We start from the raw sequence: 21402 nt of genomic DNA, 5'->3' as shown, positions 1-21402 counted from the left end.
GGAGATGGACTTGTACCGGCCGTGACGGTGATGGAAGACAGGGTCGGCCAAGGGCCCCAGAGCATGGTGGTTGAGCGAGGGATGGGGCGCTGCATCGCATAACTACCCTCTTGTACAGCTGTATAAAAATCAAGCAATCAATAGACTTGGTCAACGCCTATAATTACAACTTTACTGTGTGAGCAGTGTCTCCAATGTTCACGGTTGCGCTCTTGGGCGACGCTGCAATTTGCACACTAGACCGGCGACCATTGGACTGGGCTGGCACTGGCGTGCAATCTCATGCCTCTGACCAACCAAATCCCACACGCAACATCGTGCTCAGTTGACATACATGCCTTGTTCTCGTACTCAGAGCCTCAAGAGGTCGAACCGCTTTTCTAATACCCAAAGTTTTGGACCTGTTTATAGACGTGCATAGCGGAGTTACCCGCCAGCCATCGCCTTTGACTCTGCAGCCTTCCGCGGGGGCGAGCGTCTCTCAGCAAACCAAGCCCGACAGATCCAAACTCACCACGGATACTGAATCTGGCAGGCCTTTTCTCCTCGCTTGGGAATCTTGAGCCGATGGCCAAGGCGAATTAGGAGCCTCAACGGGCGGCCTCGGTTTTCAGCGCTTTCCAACGCGGGAAAACAACTTCCTGCAACGGCACTCGGCGCGGGCAAAGTCACCTTGAAAACAGCAGCCGTGGGTCCGGCGATCCAAAGTTTAAGATGGAGCAGCAACGCCCTCCCGTCCCGCATCTGCCGCAGATTGCCTCTCACCCAGGCATCATGGCCATCGATATCACGGACAAGTTCTCTGCGGCCGCCAAAAGTATGCGTCCGATCTGGCGCTCCCAATCCGCCTCTGGCAAAGCCTGCGCTGACCTCGTGCGACAGAACTGGCGCCCGGCGAACTCGTCAAAGATGGCCACTTCACTTTGTTCGAGACCGTCTCGGCTCTTGAGGTGAGTATCCCGTCTCTGCACTGTTGAGACCTTCGTCGCGAGGCTGGTGCTCATGCGCTCGCAGATCATGGACCCGAAGATGGACAGTGGCTGTCTTGCGGAAGGAGAGTCACTGGAAGAGGAGTACGACGTCACCCGTAACCTCCTACCACAAGAGGTTCTCGGTATTATAGACCAACTTCTCTGCCTTGAGGTACGTGAGAACCCGCCGTTTGTGTGCAGGCACAGGGGACTGATGGCCTGGTTTCTAGATGGCTTGGCACCTTGGGTACCCTCTCTCCCAGACTCTCTTCACGAGTGTCTACCTGGAGGCACTCATGAAGCCGCACCCCACAAACCTAGAGGACGCTCTGTTTACCAGCGATCGTGATGTATCGGGGAACAAGTCACCGTTCCTGTTCGTCCTGAGAGCGTACTGCGTGTCCCTTTTGAAAGGGTGTTATTTCGTTAATGAACTGGTCAAGGAAGAACTGTACTACGAGGTAGGCATGTATGCTCCAACATCTACATACATGGACCTTAACGAGGCATTACAGGAAGAGGATTTCGTAACCAACACGTACGACCGCGGCCTCTTGTCTGATATCCCCCTAGATGCCATCACCGATATGCTTCGGACCGCACGGGATGACCTTCGCGCCATGGGCAACGAGCTGTCCAAGGAGGTTCGCGAGGCTCTGGATCTCCGGCTAGAGTTCCGCGTAGCTTTTCTCCGAGCCATGGAGCTGGTTAGCCTGCGGAAGGCGAACCCAGAATCACTAAAGACTCCGTGGATCATGATGGATGGCCTTTTGGAACATCTGAAGAAACAGCATCCATTAGGCACACCGGTTCCCGAAGCTTTCAGCACCAAAATACAACGGAGCTTGGCCAGCACTATGCCGCCGCGACCCATCGTCCAGCTGACGTTTGATGACACATATAGCCATTTCAAGCGAATGGCCCAAGATGGCAAAGATGCCATGGATATATTGAAGTACTCCGACCCGCAAAGTCTTCTGGTATGTCGTCGTCTTTGAACGAGTTCCTCTCCAGACCGGCAACTGACCTGTGTTAGAATTTTGTCGCCACTTTCCAGACGAGGAAACCTCAGCCTCTGGTGGTCATTCGAACGATAATGCAAGGTCTCCTATTCAAAGAGATGGTTGTCCTGGGCTCCTACAGCATTCGGCAGATTCTGGATCATGACCTTTCTATCGTTTGCTTGCCATGTGCACCGCAGATAGATCCTGCCAACGATACGATCGAAGTTCCAACTGACCCACGCCATCAGACAGCCGCTCAAATGGAGATATTTCGCCAGCGGGTCGCAGAGTGCTACCTCGATATTTACAGGATATTTTGTCAGAACCGCTGCCGAGTTAGGCGGACTCTATGCCACAGCATACAGGAGTGGGATCTTCTCCAAGTTGATGTGGAGGAGATAGACAATCTGCTTCAGGTAAACCTGGATGAACAACCACACACGACAGCTCAGGGGCAAGTGGGATACTCACTACCCCTTTCATCTTGGGCCTACTTGTACAAGCTCCGTCAGATGGAATGGATCGTTCAACTCGGCTTCGAGTTGTCCACCTACCAGACGGACGAGCTTGCGGGCATGTACTGGTACCTGAATTATCTCGCAAAGACGCGCGCGCAGCACGGCGACCGGATCAAGACCTTTGTCATGCGCAGCATGTTTGACGCCAGGGCCACCAAGTCGTACAGCTCGGCCAAGGAGGAGAAGTACATGCGCTCGATGGCCTACATCCGCGTGACCATGCTCGACGCCGCCTGCACGTGGGAGTTCGCCGATGGCCTCTGCTGCCTGTACACGGTGCTGCAGCGGCTGGGGCTCATCAAGCCGCTGCCGCGCCCGTACAGCGACGACCTGCTCCGCTACGAGATCCGCATGAAGCCCTTCACCACCATCGCCCTACCGCAGCTGCCGTCCTTCGAGGACTTCAGCCGCGCCACCGCCCAGCCCGAGACCTCGATCGCCGAGCTGCTGCGCTACGCGGACGGCGCCGTCGGCGGCGCCAAGAAGGGCTACGAGGCCCTGAGCCGCATGCAGGACACGCAGACCTTCTCCGTCGGCTGCCACGAGCGCTGGCTGGCCAACATCAAGAACTGCCAGAAGGCCACCATCTTCGCGGGCCTCGCCGTCGCGGCGCTGCAGAAGGCGGTCGAGACGCATGGCGAGGATGGAGGCGAGGCTATGGGCTTGAAGGTTGAGATGCCTGAGGAAGGGAAGGGTTATCATGATTGGTGGATCGTCCCGAAGATAGTGTCTTCGTCGTCGTGATGGTGATAGAACGCTCGGAGGCACTGCTCCCGGGCTAGGCTTTCTGGTACTATAATGCTCTCGGGGAGTCGGCGGAAGGGTCAAGTTCACGGCAGCGCACACCCGGAGAAAATCTAGTTGTTATCTAGAGGAGTTGACCCGTTGATTAAAAAACTTCAATCTGGACCGAAACAATGTCGAGCCGGGCGTCTTGAGCGGAAGATAGAGCTGCTTACTCTGAGTACTACGTTTGCCTCGCCAATTTACGACATTACAACGCAACAGATAGTTTTACAAAATCTTATTATGCGGGACTATCGAATGACATCTATTCTTACTACACCATGCCATTCCATCTTACATGGCTCCCCACCGTTGATGCTGCTGAACCGTCCACCCATCGTAATGATTCCAAGGTATCCTATGCCAAAAATGATACAAACATGGCAGACACTGTAAACAGAGGCTCTGCCATATGCCCGCGGCGCGACGGGCAGCAATCCGGAGCTCGATCATTACTTGCACCCGGTGGGCCAATACAATCCGCTACACCGGCTTATTTCTTGGCAACTGTGCTTCTTAATCGGACGGTCTGCTCGTACAAGACGTCCTTGAATGCGAAGAGGAAAGCGGCAGTCAGCACGCTCTGAGTGACCTTGGGTGCAATACCTGTACGCAAGCCTGTTAGCACCGAGTATCTTATTTGCCAACATTCGACGCGGACATGGAAAAATAGGAATAGCATCCACACTCACCCTTGTACAGTCCCTTGTATCCCTCCTCCCGGATGACGCGGCTGATGGCCTGGCTCATGCCCTCGCGCTGCCCGTTGCCGGCGACGTGCATCTGGCTCTTGACGGTGATGTAGGGGTAGGTGATGCTGGTGGCGAACAGCTTGCCGAGGGCGCCGAGCATGAAGGCGACGCCGGGGGTGATGTTGCGCTTGCGGCTGCGCTCGTAGGCGTTCTTCATCTGCTCGAACAGCGTGTACTGCAGGATGGGGTTGATGACGAGGACGAGGGCGGGCACGACGCCGCGGAACAGGGCCTGCGGGCCCTCGTCGCGCAGCAGGGCCAGCAGCGTGCCGATCGTCGTGGGCTTGCGTTTCTTGTCGGCGCCCGGCTCGCCCGCGCCCTTCTCCTCCTCCAGGTTCTGCTGCCGTGTCGTCATGCGTGTGTTGACCACCCAGATCGGGTTCGTGATGATGACGGTGGCGGACCCGGCCAGCGCGCCCGCGATCATGGACTCGACCGTCGTCAGCTTGACCGACGCGCGCCCGGCCTTGCGCGCCGCCGTCTCGAAGAAGGCCCGGGTCCACTCGTACCAGTAGTAGTAGACGAAGTTGGTCACGCTGATGCCGAAGACGGCGCTGTCCAGCCCCGCGTACAGGCCCGAGATGCCCTCGCGCGCGATGATGCGCTTCACGGCCGTCAGGAAGGCCGTCTCGGCCCGGGTGGACTCGACTTGGGCTCGCGTCGAGAGGGTAATCAGGGGGTAGCTGGGGGAGAGACGGCGATGTTAGCGGATGGCGTTCGCAAGTGCGCCGTGGAGATCCCAGACGGCAGCTCCGGCGGCAAGACTACAACGGCATGGACATTCACATTTCAATACGCAAGGGAGAAACCTACGTGAGGATCATGGACAGGACGCCGCCTCCCGCGCCGGCGAGGGCGTGGGCGACATTGTCGTTCTGGGGGATCACGGGCTTGGAGGCTGCGGGCGCCATGGTTGCGATGCCTTGCTTGCTTTGGTCTGTCGCCGGTCTAGCGGGGAGGGAAGTGATGGACTGATGGCTTCAGTCAGTCGGGGGCAAGAGAGCTGTGATAAGTGAGCAGAAGAATAGACAATGCCGCGCTCATGTCCTAGTCTTGAGCAAAACGCGCTGGACAAGACCTCAGATGATCACTTTCGGTTTTGCGGGAACGCTGCTTAAAGTTGAAGCCGAGGTCCGACTGACATCACTGCGCTTCCCTGGGCCGGGCTCTAGCGGCGCCGCTGATAGGCCTGATATGCCTGATAGGCAGCCCGTAGCGATGGACGCCCCCTGTCCCCCGCATTGGCCTGACATGCAGTGTCTCGGGGGGGCGCTCATTTTAAAGTCCAATTCATGGGGTGGAGGAGACGGGGCCACTCTTTCACATGTCTCCGGTAGACAACGAGGTCCAAAGGCGAACGCGGTTCGCACATTCATGACTACTAGGTGAGTGTCGCAGTCCTTGGCTTGGCAGAGCGAAATGTTTCGAACAGGAGACATGCAAGGTACGATAGTCAAAGGTCGCCCTGAGGCTATTCCATATGCGTGGTATTCTGCCCCTCGTTGCAGTGCCGGCCGTCAGGATGAGCATACAATAGCTGCGTTCGACTTCATCCGATCTAGTAACACTGGAATTACAGCAACTTGCCTTTTCCTTTTGATGGTATGACATTCGTGGGTATAAGCATATCGGCTCTCGATATGCGTAATATAAGTGGTTATGCTCCAAGAATGCACACTGCATCTGCAGTAGCTACCCAGGTACCCCGAGTCACACCCTTACTTACTGACTTAGCGCATTTGTGCTTGTGAAGCAGATAACCATACCGAGCAGTGGGCATGTGCCCAATTGTATATGTTCCTCCATTGACAATTGCCGTCGCCATAGTTGAAGATATTGGTTTCTAGACAGGTTAATCCTGAGCCTTGTGCCCGGAAGATACATTTGACGACAATATTGGGCCGTGTCGGCATTGATGTGAGCCCATCGAGTCTCTTCCATGCAATCCAAGAAGACCACTCGGACAGACAGGCTATGATGGAGCATGACGACTCGCGCAGCAAAGTTCCTATCCATCACGACTCTGGAAGGCAGGGAATACTCACAGATCATAGTCTTTTCTCAACCAAGTGTGCGACTGCTCACCACCAGTCAACGAAGACAGTATACCGTCACGTGACGAGATATAAATAGCGACTGCAGGTGCAATTTGAGGTCGCCCGCTTAAATGGCTGTGCCGATCCAACCCCCATCTTTACTGTTCCAAAAATAAGCACCCCTGTATCACGAATGCTTTCACGACACGACTTCGGTTCCCTTCCTCTTAGGACCCCAAGTGACAGCGCATATTCTCGCAAAACTGACCTGGCTCTTGAGATCATGCCCAAGGTGTCTGATTACTATTTGTCGACTACACAGGGCCCAATGGATTGCCTCTGTTAGGCTATCCCAGTGCGAGGACTAGTCCAACAGCCATGCATGGCACTTGCCAACTTCATTCTTCAGACACCAGTATCCATTGAGCACCCGGGACGTATGCTACCATAAGCTTTCCCATGCTCTGACTCAGACTCTATACTCGTCTCCACTATACTAAAGTCAACAACAAGAGTGCTTGCCTATCGTTGGCGAATTTCTAAACTAGGACCTGACTAGGACACCACGTCACGTGGATACAACCTGGCACTGGAACCCTCTCAAGATTCGGCGTACATCAATGAGGGCGCACAGAGGGCTGCGTTCTGATCAGCCTTTGCTATGGCAGTGCCAATGCCAGCTATGAGTGGCAATCACTTGACGCCTCCAACCTCGGCAGCCAACATCACCACAAGGCCACCAGGGGCTAGAGCAGAGTTGCCAGATAGGAGCGTCACCGAATCCTCGATAGAAGACGCATATGTCGATTTCATACTGCATTGCAACCCTGCGGTGCCGCTGGAGAATGACACCAACGCTTTACGGGAGGCATTCCGCGTGCCGCCAAGGAGTGATGGGAAGGCTTTCAGCACGCATACCTTATTTGTGCTCATCAAGCAACTCAACAACAAAGAGCTCAAGACATGGGCGGATCTAGCATTAAAACTGGGGGTCACGCCACCGGATATTGAGAAGGGCCAGAGCTCGCAAAAGATTCAGCAGTATGCTGTGAGATTAAAGGTAATTTGAGAACGCTCAAGACGGCTGAAACGGTTCTTGCTAAAATTAGATACAGCGATGGATGCATTCAATGCACCTTGATGCCTTTTTCGACTACCTCCTTGAGAACGAGCACCCATACTGGATGCAGATTCCGACAGATCCTAACCCCATCTGCGAAGAAGGTCGAGATGGGGTTGCGGCAGAGGACGATATGGCCCTCAGGGCGTTACTTCCACAGATCAGACCACGACGTGGTCGGCGAAAGCCGGAAGATGATTTGAATAAGTCTCCTTCACAGCGACCGAGGCTAGGCTCACCAACATTCAACGGCGATGGAAGGCAGCCACGCTTAGATGTCTCTGAGCCGTGGACAGCACACCCAGATGGCCAGCGGACCTTCCTATTCCCACCAGCCGACCAGACCAGGTCCAGCGTGCTTCCTGGCTCCGAGCCCGTGTACCAGTGGCCTTCAGAGCTCAGTCAGACGCCTATGACGGCTTACCCACAGTCTGCAATGACTCCAATAAACGGACGGGCCTTTTGGGCGGATCCCTCAGAGCCACGGTCTGCAATCACGCCTTCGAAAGCAAAGCTGCTGGGCCGAAGACACGGCGCCAAAGTTGTATCATCGGCGTGGCGTAGCGGAGGTTCTGGCGGAACGGGGAAGACACGTGGCAGACCGCCGATCAATCGAAACGTCGACAGTCCACTCTCAGCAATCACAGACGCGCACAGGGGGTTTCAGACACCGACGCTGGGAAATGGTACGCCTGCTCCTCAGCCAGTTCTGCCCATTGACACCTCGGTGACGCCTGTTGGCGCGGCACCCACGTTCATGCCCACATCGGCGTCCACGCCAACGTCTGCAGGCCCGTCATCACGACCAGGCCGACCAGGGCGCCTCTCTTTACAGGTCCCTGAGAGAGCTGGTGGAAATGTGAGGTTAGCGACGCCGCCTCCGCCGGTGGTCATGATTAATGGTGAGAACACACCCAACGTTGATGAGCAAAATCAAGCGCAGTCTTCGAATGGCTTTCTATCAGCAACCTCATCTCTGGCTTTTCCGAGCCAGCACGCAAACTTGGCTGCTATGTCTGCATCGGCCGGGCTTGCGCAGCTGCCACAACCAGCAGTTTCTGCCACAGATGGCGATGATGATACAACAAATGTACGCGAAGTCGAAAGCCTTTTCATATCAGAGATCCTTGTCGCCGATTGGTACAACTCCAGCGGCGACAAGATCGACCCTTGCGGCCTCGACGAAGCAGCCGCCATAGCTCGGACGTATATCGGGAACATGCAGAAGCAAGCGCTGACGCCAGAGGTGTTCCTCATGAACCTGGCAGCACTGGCCAGCGGCAGCATCCTCCAGCGGGGTGTCAAGGCATCCATCACCCGCGTCGAGGAGGGCCTTACGTACAGCAGGTACAGCTGCAAGTGGACGCTACGCTACGGTAAGCTCAGGGGCAACCTGTCGTTGACGGAGACGGTGCCCCACGAGCTGTGGAAGAAGCCGCCGGGCGCAGCGCAGCAGAGGGACTCGGAGACGCCCGAGTCCGACGCGACGGGTGATGCGACGTCCCAGCACTGGAAGAAGAAATACGAGGATCTGCTGCACCTGGTCAAGACTAACCACGAGCAGGCTACGGAGCTGAAGATCAGCGTCTTGGAGTCGCTCAAGAACTCGGTGCCTGCTGGTGACATCAAAAGATAAGAACTGTATAAATGAACTAGGTCACTGTAGCCATGTTGGCCTGACGTGTTCCTCTCGGAGATGCCTCTCCTGCTGGAGATCATTTGCATGGGCTTCGGCGTTTTCATATCAATTAGATACCCAAATATGAACCGTAGCTTTGAGAGATTTTCCACCAGGCGGTAACTCGTGTGACCAGTTCGGTAAACATGGAACCGTGCTTCACGTGGTTCTACATGTTTGCGATCTGCTCTCCTCCAAGAAGGAATACAATGTAAAGCCAATCAGAGGTTAGCCGGGCGAGCCCTAGCCATTGGTACGTAAGCGTCGACCCCGATCGATGTACCTGGGTGACTTCATGTGGGTGGTTCAACAGCATCAACTGCGGGAGATCGACGTCTTCCCGACGCTGCGCCTTCATGATGCCTAATAGATCTGCTGTAATAGGTAGTACGGGTGGCGTAAGAGCCTCAACTAACAATGTTGCATCCGGCCTGTCGTGTCGTACGTATATCCCCTTCTCAGATTCACCTGCGGTGTAAGTACACTGTCTCTGAGAATTCACGAACCATCTTTCCTAAATACATTGTGCGGCCAATGCACAAAGTCAATATTGACCATGGTGTGATAAGTCTCTGATTGGACCTGCCTGGTGGTGCACTTATGATATCGAGTTCATATTACACCGTTGTCCATAGAGCTCCAATTGGCTTCAATGTTTGAGAGGATGGTATATTTTTCTTCTTCAACCTCCCCTCTTTATTTCAATATTTGGCGAAATACGCACGCAAACATTCAGGTATGAGCTACGTTGGTATTTAAGTTACTGGCTAAAGGCAGTTGACAAGCTGGTTACGCGCTTGAGTTTCTAGATATCTGAGAACTGAAGTTCTGTGGAAGTCGTGACACTGCTACGGTTGTGCGTTGCCTGCTGATCTCGCTCAACAGACGGCACTGTCATTGTAGAACCCACTCCATGTGACAATAGATAATTATAGTACGCACCGGATCGTTTGCAACTTGTGATTAGGTTCGCCTCCGCAAGTATACATGCACTAGGCTGTTGCGAAGGATGAACTACGGGAAACGCAGTACCTGACGGCTCCAAACGATACAACAACTGACTAGCTACGGGGCTACCTATCCAAGTTCATCACTCCATGGCGTAGGCTAATAAGACGAATTATGGGGCCTTGCCGGGGCCACAGTCATGTGTTTTAGTGTTAGGGTGCCGGGCACAATGTGTGCCAATGGTCAGTGTAGCCACCCGTCTAGAAGAGCACCGCGGTGCTGAAAGGCCCCTGGCAACGTATCAATCCTACACGTATGACTGGTCAAAGCTGGTCACCGAGGTGCCCAAGGCAGGAGTCGGCCGCACCGGCGCATTCCACTCCATACAGCAGCCAAACCTGGCAAAGGCGGGGAACTCTCACCGTCAGCGACCAGGCTTGGAATCCCAGTAATCCTAAAATGCTGCAGCGTAACTCATCAAGCGGCCAATGGTGGGAGGATCGCAAGCGGAATGCCTTTCTTGGCCCGCATCGAACCGAGCGAGTGGTTATGGAGACCTAGCATCTGCCTAGGTAACTAATGACCACTCCTTGAGAATCAACGCGTACTATTGTGATGTGGGCGCCGAGGGGTAGCTGGCGCCAGCGACGTTTTCTTTCCCTCCTAGCAGCCCACAGCTATCGAGGTACCTCTTGAGTACTCGGGAATAATCACGCGACAAGCAGAGGTGGTGGGAATTGCTGGCATGCCAGCTTACCCTAGCCCCCAGAGCCTTGGCGGCATGTCGCTGCATCAAGCTTCTCCAAGACGAACGGTGCGATTACCAAGGAGGCTTGTCGTGCTTGTCCAGCAGCCCAAGATCTTGGCTGTGGGCCAACAAGGACATGGGAGCACATCTTACATATTGGGAAATACCTTCGCTCTGAGAGTCGCATTGGATTCAGAACATGATCTGACAAGTTTCTGCTTGATTTTAGAGGCAGCGCCGACCTCTAGCTGGCGCTTTCATAAGCATAAAATGGAGAAACCCCATGGGAAAAACTTGGGGATAATTGGAGTCTTCCCCAGCCCTGGATACCCTGGATGGAGCTTTGCACTTCAGGTCGGTGCCCGCTCTCTGTTAGTGCGGGACTTCTTGGTGGAGAACCTGCGGGGGAATCATCTCTCCAGGTTTCCACTGAAAAGCACATGTATGGTATCGTTCCTCGGAAGTCGCCGTCTCGGCACGAGTAGGCAAACAGTCTTTTTTGGTGCTCCTCGAGGTCCTAAACAAGATTTCACGAGTGTCAACTGTGTGTCACCTGTGTGCGGCCTCAGAGCTGTGTGTATTCCAGCTACACGGACATACGGTGAGTTCGATTGAATAGCATCTTGTACTCGCTCCTCGGTGATTTCTGTGGGATCGGGCTATCAAACGGCCGTTGCAAACCTTGGCAACGGGCCATATTGCAAGTACTCCTCTATCACGAGCAGTGTACCTGGCTTCCTCCGGGACCGTGCGACTGAACCTCGCTGTAACTAGCAGATTCCCAAGGACGTTTTGGCAATTGCTAAGCGGAAATCGGCCCCTAGGAGACATGGCCGGCTTCACATAAGCGCTAGCTGGGGTTGCCCGCATTTCCTAGCTCGCGAAGCTCTCCCTAGATGGTCGGACTTGATGAACGGGATCGACTGCCGTAATGAGTGGCGTCCGGATGGCTTTGCCCATGTTAATCCAAACAACGTCATCGCTATCTACTGCAAGCTTGCTGCAATGGGGAGCGAGTGTGGGCAAAAAAAAGAAGGGTAAGACATTGTCGGAGTACAGGGCAGAGTACACACTGCTGGTAGAGGATGCATAGGTCTGTTCAGGACGACAGGATACCAGGACTTGCCAGATAATTAGCGAATGTATGTAGACAGGGTGGCATTCCTGCCCGTGGAGAATCCATATGACGTAGATCCCTACCAGAGCAGGACACTGATCATACATACCAAATCTCGGTCCGGTCGTTTGGGATTTTGGTCAGTCTGCCTCGTACAATCTTGTGGACCCTCAAAGTCACCAGTGACTTCTCTAGATGAATCAGAAGCAAGCGCTGTCTTATGCAAAGCTTACATTCGGCTCGCTGGGGATTGTGAATACCTAACCTCTCAGGCTGCCTGTCAAATGTGTCCAAGCTCTGTGTCCCAGCCCCAAGTATCGAGCATGTACCCGACCATACCTTCCAGCTGGAAGGTTGGCAACCTGCATGGGGCGATATTACAATGTCGTGCTGATCCCTTGCGAATTCTTCACACTGGCGCCATGATCCTAGTAGATCATTCACCAGTCACAAAGTAACAGGATGACCCCCGGACCGTGATGTAGTTCTCATAGGCCGGTCTGGGGTGCCAGATGGCCCCCCAGCAGCTTCCTCCTGCGAGCTGGTAAACTACCTTGCCTTGCGCCAAGCCTCACCCAGTCGCCCAAACTACAAAATACTCCCGTGCCTCCCCGCAGTTAATTTGATAACTTGTTCCCCTCCATTACTGTCCCCTCGCGCTGGGTTTCTGGTAGCGCTTGAGTTGAAAAGAGGCTGCCATCTGCTGTACAGAGGGCCCTCCTGCATCTTCGAGCCTCGAGTTGAACAAGCCAATCGTTTGTTTTCCTCCCTCACTGTGATCGCCACTGGGGTAACTCTGGCAAGCACGTCACGATGTCCGACGAAGTAAAGCCTGCGGCGTGAGTGTTGATTCTCTATCTGTGGATTGGCGAACGCAACTCGTACTTACACCAGAATACAGGGCATCGCCGGAGTACCAGACTGCCCACATATCCGAGAAGGGCCGTCGTGACTCGGCAGCACTTGAAGGCATCAACGCGAACATCAATGCTCGGTAAGTGGGCCTTGAACGAGGGCGAAGTGAATTGGTCGTGTTGCTTACCTACGGGCCAGAATTTCGAATCCTTTGAAGGGCCTAACTCGGGAGGAGCTTTTCAAACGAGTAGACGAGCTCGTCGACTCCCAGGGCATGCAGGAAGACCGCGAGCTTCTCAAGAAGGGTGCGTTAGTTGCACAGGACCCCGAGAATTACAAGGCCATCCAAGGAGAATACGCGCTGGATGCCACGGAGACTGAATGGCTCGAACTCGAGGTCACCCACAAATGGAGAGTCCCAAAGATGTTATACATGACCATCATTACCTGTTCCATCGGAGCTGCGGTGCAAGGTTGGGATCAGGAGGGAAGCAACGGCGCGAACCTGTCTTTCCCCAAGCAATTCGGCATTGGGGATCCGAATGCGGATCGCGATACGTTCCTCGTCGGATTGATCAATTCTGCTCCTTATATCGGTTCGGCCTTGATTGGTTGCTGGTGTTCCGACCCGCTCAACAACTACTTTGGTCGTCGAGGTAAGTGAATCTTGGGCCAAGATTGCCGCAGAGAAGAGAGCTGACGGTACCAGGCACGATCTTCATCTCTGCTATCTTCTGTCTACTGACCCCAATTGGTGGTGCCCTCACCCAAAACTGGGAACAGCTACTCGCCACGAGACTACTCCTTGGCATCGGTATGGGTATCAAGGCTTCGACTGTTCCTATTTTTGCCGCCGAGAACAGTCCAGCGGCAATTCGTGGAGCACTGGTGATGACCTGGCAGATGTGGACGGCCTTTGGAATTCTTCTGGGAGTTACTGCTAACCTGGTTGTTGGCAAGGTTGGAGATATTGCCTGGAGACGTAAGTGCCTCAGCTTCCGGACAGACAGAAGAACGTTGAACTGACTCCTCGGTGCTTATGCAGTGCAAGTTGGCTCCGCCTTCATCCCCGCCATTCCACTTACCCTCCTCATCCTCTTCTGTCCCGAATCCCCGCGATGGTACATGAAGAAGAACCGATACAAGGAGGCCCTCCACTCTCTTGTCAGGCTCAGAAACCACAAGATACAGGCCACCCGTGACTTGATTGCCATCGATGCGCAGCTGCAACTTGAGAGGGAAGCTATTGGAGGCTCAACTTATATCAGACGATTCATCGAGCTCTTCACCATCCCGCGTGTACGCCGAGCAACTCTCGCCTCGTTCGTCGTCATGATCGCGCAACAAATGTGTGGTATCAACATCATTGCATTCTACTCCAGTACCGTCTTCAAGGAGGCCGGAACTGATGACTTCAACGCTCTGCTGGCTTCTTTCGGATTCGGTCTGGTCAACTTCATCTTTGCTTGGCCAGCCATCTGGACTATCGATACCTTCGGCCGTCGCTCTTTGCTGCTATTCACTTTCCCCAACATGGCCTGGACCCTACTGGCCGCCGGTCTTTGCACGCTCATTCCCGGACAAGGTGGTGCTCACGTGGGCTTGGTAGCACTGTTTGTCTACTTGTTCGCTGCGTTCTACTCTCCAGGAGAGGGTCCAGTTCCGTTCACCTACAGTGCCGAGGTCTTCCCGCTGTCTCACAGAGAAGTCGGCATGGCTTGGGCTGTTTCTACCTGTCTGTTCTGGGCGGCTGTGCTCTCAATCACCTTCCCCAAGATCTTGGCATCTCTGCACGTTATTGTACGTCCGGTCTACTGTCGGCTGCGCAACTTGACACAAACTGACTGCTTCTAGGGCGCCTTCTGTCTGTACGCAGGTTTCAACGTAGTAGCGTTCTTCATGATCTGGCTCTGGCTTCCGGAGACGAAACAGGTAAGCAGGCGTGTCAGTATCTCTGCTTTAAAACCATACTAATCCGCAAACAGCGCACCCTCGAGGAGCTCGACTATGTCTTTGGTCTGCCCACTTCGAAGTTCATCAAGTACAACGTTGAGGTTTGGCTGCCGTGGTTCATCCAACGCTGGGTCTTCTTCCGCAAGAACGCGGTCCTCAAGCCCCTGTACCACTTCGAGTCCGGCCACACCAGCTCGGCGGAAGCTATTGTCAAGAGCGACCAGGGCCACACCGAATATGCCGAGACGAAAGAGCCAACTGAAGTTGGTGACAAGTCGACCTCAGCCACTGGGGCAGAAACCCACCCGGCTGCTGGTGATACCAAGGCTTTGTAATGCCCGTTAGTCGCAGCGCTAATGGTTACCATGGTCGAATGACGTCTCAAACGGTGTCAAGAGATGAAGAGGCCTTGATGATAAAAGCCGGTCAAAGTCAAGAAATTACGCACTGTGGCTGACGTGGCTTACTCACGTTGAAATTCCATTCTAATACCGTCTTTCAGTTAATATACCCTCTTGACTTACACGTATAGTCAATAAAATATGCCTTGCTCCATCACTGCCTAGTACGTACACTTGATGTGCAGAGCTCTTGATACATAATCAGTAGTCCCAAAGGCAACCACATTCTACAATAAGAATAGGTATGAGCAAATGGCCGGTGTTGAGAAAAGTTGGGTAAACTATGACTAGTATCAGGACAAGTCACACCGGCCAAATACATTATAGCAGAACGGCGAATACGCAATAGGGGAAGTTGATCACCGTGGTGTGATGTAGTCAAGCATCATTAGTGTGTATCCTAGGAGCAATCGGTGATCTGATGCGTCTGCCGACTGCGTCGACCCAGGCGGGGTCAAACTGGACTCGCACTTGGCGCAACATCTGATTGTTTGGACCGATCTGTAGAAAGAAAGGAGAAGATCCATGCGGAGTAATGGCGTCGGCAATTCTTGACGTTTGCGAAGAGTTCATCGAGCTGACATATCAGAACTACTTGCGCTACTTACGCGGCACTTCGCTACGCGATAGCTTAGTCGGAGTCATAAGCAGCGGTTATCCACAAACAAGGCTGAGCGGGAACTTTCTAAGAGATTTCATTCCCTGAAGAACGCTCTGGACCAATGTTTGTCAGATATTAAGGGTCTTGAACGATCCGGGGACAAACGTGGCCCCAAGGTTGGTAGTGAAACGTTGAGATCTAAATGTTAGTTGACTAATACATCAGAATACACTTTGCTAGGATGTTTCATGCACGAGATGCCAAGCTGGGGTAAGTCACGATAGCGTCAACGGCCGCTACACGATCATCCGCACCTCGGCTGACATGATCCCCTCGAGTATCGGTGGTTTTTCCGAGCCAGGAGACGACACATGATGCCAGCCTGCTCATGCCCTCCATGAACGTGTTCATACAGCATGAGTGCCCGAGCTGTGACGCAATGGACCCCTTTCCAATTATCACCGACTGAATCCCTATCTTGAGATCGGCGTGTTACCGCGGGGGTCGCTAACCGTCCGTTGGTGGATATGAGCCAAGCGAGCTGTATACTAAAGGAGGGTATGTGGTCCACGGGTGTAATTGCCTCGGATGGCGCCTGCTGCCGACGAACTAAGCTACTTATGTATACATATATAGTATAGATGTTCAGCTTTGTCCGGGTGCACGAAACGCTTGTTTATATCAAGGGCAGAAGAATGGAGAGTTTTTATGATATGTACTGCTGTCGGGGCTACTATAGTTTGCAAATTCCCTCGCGGTGGTGCAGATGTGCAAACTCCTGACCAGAAATATTCTGTCTGTCCCGTGTTAGACACTCGGCGTTGTCAAATGCTGTCGGGTACCAGAAGTGTTCGCGTGCCTACGGGTATACATAGTATAACGTCAGAGTGGATGAGGATCTTCCCTGGTGGCTTGCGCCGGTGCGTTTGGCATGTGGGCTGGTGGAGCATGGGTTGGCCGTCGGCTTTGATTTTCACTGGCAAACGACCCCCGCCTGGTCCAGTGATCAGAGTTTGCTAGCCAAGTCCACGTATGGATTTGCAGTGGGACGTTCGTAATGGCCGGAAACCTGTAAGAATTCGAGCTGAAAGAAATTTGCGGAGGCCGTCGTGACAGCTTGTGGTCACTGCAAGTTGATCCCCCCGATCAGATCATTTTGGATCTTTCAGCTCCCCCACCAGCAGCATCTCTGATCTATGATCCAAAATGGAGCAACATGTGGGCACGCAGATCTCTCACTGTTCTTGGCTGACAGCAGGACCAAAGCAGGAGCGCCATGTAACCCAACGTAAATTGCAACATCGAGGCGCAAGCAAGGCGACGCTGGCCAAAGTCCTGATTGAAACGCGAAACAAAAAGCAAGCCAGCATTCCGCGTGACGGGAGACTGTTACTGCCGCTGCCCGTTGAGCTAACATAACGGAAAGGCGGAGTGGCCTCAATGGAGCCAAAACACTGCCGCTGCAGGGGTTGCTGGTATCGTCATGGGCCGCCTGATATTGCAATGTTCTGGAACGTGGTGATAACCTGGGATCCCCATGGCTCACGCCATCGTGTCTTACACACCCGTCGTATTCCTCCTCGAGGAAATCAGACGATTGTAGTCCGTCCTAGCTGTCCGTTGGAAAGGGCTTACGCTCTTGCTGGCGTTTGCAACAAACGCGCCATCAGTGTCCACAGGTCGATTCACGAGCTCTGAAGCTGCCATTGGAGATCGGGTCTAGCGTGTGTCCCTAGGAGCCAATGGGCGGGAAGACCGGCACCACTTGGCTACCACGGATCTCGGCTTGCCTCCCCAAGTACGACCAGATTTTCACTTGAAACGCGGAAATCCCAAAGAGGCTTGCCCCTGGGCTGTTTTAAGATGCTGTCAGTGGCTTGCAGACAACTGCAGCGGCCCCCCCAAAGCAGGCCAAGCAGGCCAACTTCTTCCCTGCGCCGCCTGTGAGCGGTCAATTGAGGGGCTCGCAAAACCGGGGTCCAGCATGTCCCGGGCGAACCAGATCCATCCTCTGATCGATCCCCCTGATCCATCCACTGGCGAACCCGGCGGCGCGGCCAACATCCAGGCGGCTTGCGCCTCTCTTGGGCCACTGCTTTTTGCGATCCAACCACAAGCAGCATCGCCATGGTATGTAGGCAACTCGTACCTCGATGGGAATACGGTGCAGGGAAACGTAGGCCCTAGCAAACCTAGCTCCAGGGGACCGAACGAATGACTAAAATAAAAAAAGAGAGTCCCATCCGTACAAGCGCTTTGTGGCCGCTTTTGTCAGGCGCTGGCAGGACCCATCTCCACCACGAATAATGGAATACCCACCAGCCTAGCTACAGAACCTCGATGATCTGCTTGCTCTAAAGTCTTCTTGCGTCAACCCTCACTCTCTCTTTTTACATACCTCCCAGCCCCCAACCCTACTTCTCCGCCTACCGACCCTCGTTTTCTGTTCACTCACTCCTCCCAGCTCTTCCTGTTCGAGCGGGCTCCTCTAGTATAGCTCGACACTGGGGGCGGTTCACGACGCATCTTTCTTTGTCCTACCCAGATCATCTTAGTCTGGGAGGAAAGCGTCGCTCTTTCGGCATCATCACGTTGGCATATTTCCTTGATAGACTCCTGCGGGCCGCCTGGTGCATCCTCGACTCATATTTCTTTTCAAAACATCCCTAGAACTCGAGCAAACCCCTCGTTCGGAAGCGCAAGCCTTCCTCGCCTCGGTCGTAGGCATACAAACCCCGTCGTTGCAACGAACACGCCCTAGGGTGCTGGCGACGGCCCCTTCCTGCAATGCCGATATCCCCGCTTAATTCGCCGAGAGAAAGAGGGTTCTTACCGTTGGGAACCTCGAATTCAAACACCTCCAACATGGACGGGATGAATGACATCCCCCTCACAAAAATGAGGAGCAATGCCAGCTCTACCGGAGCTCGCAAGGCCAACCAGGGCTTGACTTCGGCCTTGGACGGGGCCGCCTCGCCGCCTACTAATGAGAAGCAAGGCATGTTCCACCGTGGTAGACGATCCAAGAAGCCTAGCCGGAGTGGCACTGCGGGCTCCGACGACTTCTCTCTGAACGCCATGGGAAGGATCTACAACAAAATTATTGGATTTTCCGTAGTCACGCGGTATCTGGTTTACATTGTGCCTGTTGCACTCCTCCTGGCTGTTCCTCTGATCGTACTGCCGCTCACTGGGCATGATAAAGATCAAGTTGGAAGAGGCGCTTCGACAGGGAAAGATGAGAAGGGCAACGACATATTTGCTCCTGGTCCAACTATGTTCAATCTTTTCCTCTGGATCGAGCTCGCATGGCTGACTTTGTGGGCTGGAAAGACTGTAGCCCACCTTCTGCCTCCCGTCTTTATGTTTGTGTGTGGAGTTGTCAGCTCTGGAACTCGCAAGTACGCCGCTGTGCTGAAGGCATTGGAAATTCCCTTGTCACTGTTCTTCTGGGCGCTGGCTACCTGGTTGACCTTCAAGAACTTGTTTGGTGGCCAGTTTGATACCGTCGGCTGGGTTGACGCTATGAAGAAAGTCCTTGGCGCCCTCTTCGTGTCGTCAGCTGTCTTTCTGGGAGAAAGGGCCATAGTCCAGCTGATCAGTGTGACCTACCACCAACGGTCATTTGCCAACCGCATCAAGGACTCGAAACGCGAAGTCTACCTGCTTGGACTCATGTACGACGCCTCTCGTACTTTGTTTCCCATGTACTGCCAGGAATTTGCCGAAGAGGATTACATCATCAACGATAGTATCGAGCTGATGCTCGGCGGCAAGAAAGGTCGCAAAGGTGGCGCTGCCACGCCAATGAGACTGATTGGAAATGTCGGTCGATTTGGTGACAAGGTCACGTCGGTCTTTGGTAACATTGCGTCAGAAATCAGCGGCAAACAGCTCTTCAACCCCAACTCGGCTCATTCCATCGTTGTCGAAGCTTTGGAGAAGGTTCGGACTTCGGAAGCTCTGGCCAAGCGTGTCTGGTTGTCTTTCGTTGTCGAGGGCAACGACGCTCTCTATGTTGACGACCTGATCGAAGTTCTTGGAGAAGCCCACCGCGAGGAAGCTGAGGAGTGTTTCGCTGCTATTGATTCGGATATCAATGGCGACATCAGTCTCGATGAGATGATTCGCAAGGTCGTCGAGATCAGTAAGGAAAGAAAGGCCATCGGTAACAGCATGAAAGACATTAGTCAGGCTCTGGCTGTCTTCGATAAGGTCCTGCTTTTCGTTGTCCTGCTCATCGTCATCTTCATCTTCCGTAAGTCTATTAGGAGCTGTTATCGCACACGCAAGCTAATTTCATCGCAGTGGCCTTCTTCCAGAGTTCATTCATCACCACTTTGGCGACAGCCGGAACAGCACTTCTTTCCCTGTCATTCGTCTTCGCCGTCACCACCCAGGAGTTCTTGGGCTCCTGCATTTTCCTCTTCGTGAAGCACCCATATGATGTGGGTGACCGTGTTGATATTGTTGGTCCGGAAAAGATGCCGATGGTCGTTGAGAGAATCTCTTTGCTCTACACCGTCTTCAACAGAATCGACAAGATGCAGGTGGTTCAAGTGCCAAACATCGCGCTAAACAACCTCTGGATCGAAAACGTCACCCGGAGTAATGCCATGAAAGAGGTTATCGACGTCAATGTCTCTTACGACACGTCCTTTGAGGATATTGAACTTCTTCGCCAGGAAATGGAGAACTTTGTTAGACACCCCGACAACTCACGCGACTTCCAGCCCGATCTCGTCATCGGTGTTGGAGGCATTGGGGACTTGGACAAACTTCAGCTTAAGATTGCCATGAAGCACAAGTCGAACTGGCACAACGAGGCGGTACGGGCCACCAGGCGCAGCAAGTTCATGTGCGCACTCGCACTCGCTCTGAAGAAGGTGCCGATCTATGCGCCAGGTGGCGGCGGCGAGGCTTTGGGTGGACCTACGAACCCTTCGTACTCGGTCACCGTCAGTGACCAAGAAGCAGCTCGAGCACGCGCCAAGGCAGACGACGACAAGGATGCCAAGCGCATGGTGCCTGCGCCGAAACCCGAGAGAAATCCTTCAAACGCTTCGAAGGCGGGTATTGCCGACTCATCGGAGATGGAAGCAGCACAAAACCTTAACACTTTGAGTGCCGCAGCTCTTGCAGCTGGCGATGATTGGGGCTTCAACCGCGACGACGACACTCTCAACTCGCGCGACCCATCCAATGAGCGCTTGGAAAAGATTCGCTCGAACGACATCGAGAGATTACGCTCGGATCTCCATAAGACCGAGAGTCAACGTAGTGGGCGGAGAAAGGCTGGTGACACCCTTCCACCGGGTCATTATGGTGATGGAAACGCGCCCGGTATACAAGTGACGCAGCACACTCCCATGCCTGGCTTTGATGAGGAAGCCCAAATTGGCGGTGCCAATCCGTATGCGGGGGGCCTGTACAACACTACCTCACAGGGACAAACCGCATATTCGGCATACCAGCAGCCCGGGTTGCAAACTCGCACTTATAACCAAGGTTCCAGTAGTGCGGCTGGCCCGCAAGCGTCTGGCACACTGCAAACCTCAACACCGTTGTCGGGCGCCAGAGCGAGAGGGGCTAGCGTATCCAAATCGCAGGACAACAATCCCTATGCGCAACGATAAGCAAACATCACAAAGCATCTAGAAGGGGAGCAGATTTCTTTTGGGGCCTATAGGATCCGGTGTGGCGTTGGGATATAGACGTAGTTCCGCAAGCCTACATGCTGCGCGTCCTACTTGTAAAGTACACCTGCCGGCTGTTGTGCCGTTATGAGACATGGTAAAAAAAGGATGGCATTCCTTAAAAAAGGTTGAATCACATACGGTGAAAACGCCTACGGACAGCTTTGGTAATTTTCTAAATAAAAATACATGCTTTCAAGGATGTCAACAAACATTGC

The 21402-nt window shown here is 53.8% G+C and overlaps 5 protein-coding genes across 5 annotated transcripts; 4 read left to right on the top strand and 1 right to left on the bottom strand.

Annotated features, from left to right (window-relative positions):
* Positions 1 to 714: 714 nt before the first annotated feature.
* On the top strand, positions 715 to 3237 carry JN550_006030 (uncharacterized protein; the record flags this gene model as incomplete). Its single annotated transcript, XM_049317724.1, has 6 exons — positions 715 to 817; positions 883 to 950; positions 1015 to 1143; positions 1202 to 1432; positions 1487 to 1951; positions 2008 to 3237. The coding sequence occupies 6 exons, from the start codon at positions 715 to 717 to the stop codon at positions 3235 to 3237; spliced, it is 2226 nt and encodes a 741-aa protein (XP_049171916.1).
* A 535-nt stretch (positions 3238 to 3772) lies between these two features.
* On the bottom strand, positions 3773 to 4942 carry JN550_006029 (uncharacterized protein; the record flags this gene model as incomplete). Its single annotated transcript, XM_049317722.1, has 3 exons — positions 3773 to 3885; positions 3972 to 4714; positions 4845 to 4942. The coding sequence occupies 3 exons, from the start codon at positions 4940 to 4942 to the stop codon at positions 3773 to 3775; spliced, it is 954 nt and encodes a 317-aa protein (XP_049171915.1).
* Positions 4943 to 6749: 1807 nt separating this feature from the next.
* On the top strand, positions 6750 to 8823 carry JN550_006028 (uncharacterized protein; the record flags this gene model as incomplete). Its single annotated transcript, XM_049317721.1, has 2 exons — positions 6750 to 7127; positions 7183 to 8823. The coding sequence occupies 2 exons, from the start codon at positions 6750 to 6752 to the stop codon at positions 8821 to 8823; spliced, it is 2019 nt and encodes a 672-aa protein (XP_049171914.1).
* Positions 8824 to 12491: 3668 nt separating this feature from the next.
* JN550_006027 (uncharacterized protein) lies at positions 12492 to 14821 on the top strand (the record flags this gene model as incomplete). The annotated part of the gene is made up of 7 exons (XM_049317720.1): positions 12492 to 12517; positions 12580 to 12672; positions 12732 to 13189; positions 13243 to 13515; positions 13579 to 14333; positions 14388 to 14465; positions 14519 to 14821. 7 exons carry the CDS (start codon positions 12492 to 12494, stop codon positions 14819 to 14821), a joined length of 1986 nt encoding a protein of 661 aa, XP_049171913.1.
* Positions 14822 to 18386: 3565 nt separating this feature from the next.
* On the top strand, positions 18387 to 21124 carry JN550_006026 (uncharacterized protein; the record flags this gene model as incomplete). The annotated part of the gene is made up of 2 exons (XM_049317719.1): positions 18387 to 19746; positions 19797 to 21124. The coding sequence occupies 2 exons, from the start codon at positions 18387 to 18389 to the stop codon at positions 21122 to 21124; spliced, it is 2688 nt and encodes an 895-aa protein (XP_049171912.1).
* Positions 21125 to 21402: the final 278 nt, after the last annotated feature.

The sequence above is a fragment of the Neoarthrinium moseri genome, assembly GCF_022829205.1.
Source record: "Neoarthrinium moseri strain CBS 164.80 chromosome Unknown scaffold20_Wmoseri_CBS_16480, whole genome shotgun sequence".
Classification (NCBI taxonomy): Eukaryota; Fungi; Ascomycota; class Sordariomycetes; order Amphisphaeriales; family Apiosporaceae; genus Neoarthrinium; species Neoarthrinium moseri.
The sequence above is the reverse complement of the archived record's forward strand: the minus strand, read 5'-3'. Positions and strand labels throughout refer to the sequence as shown.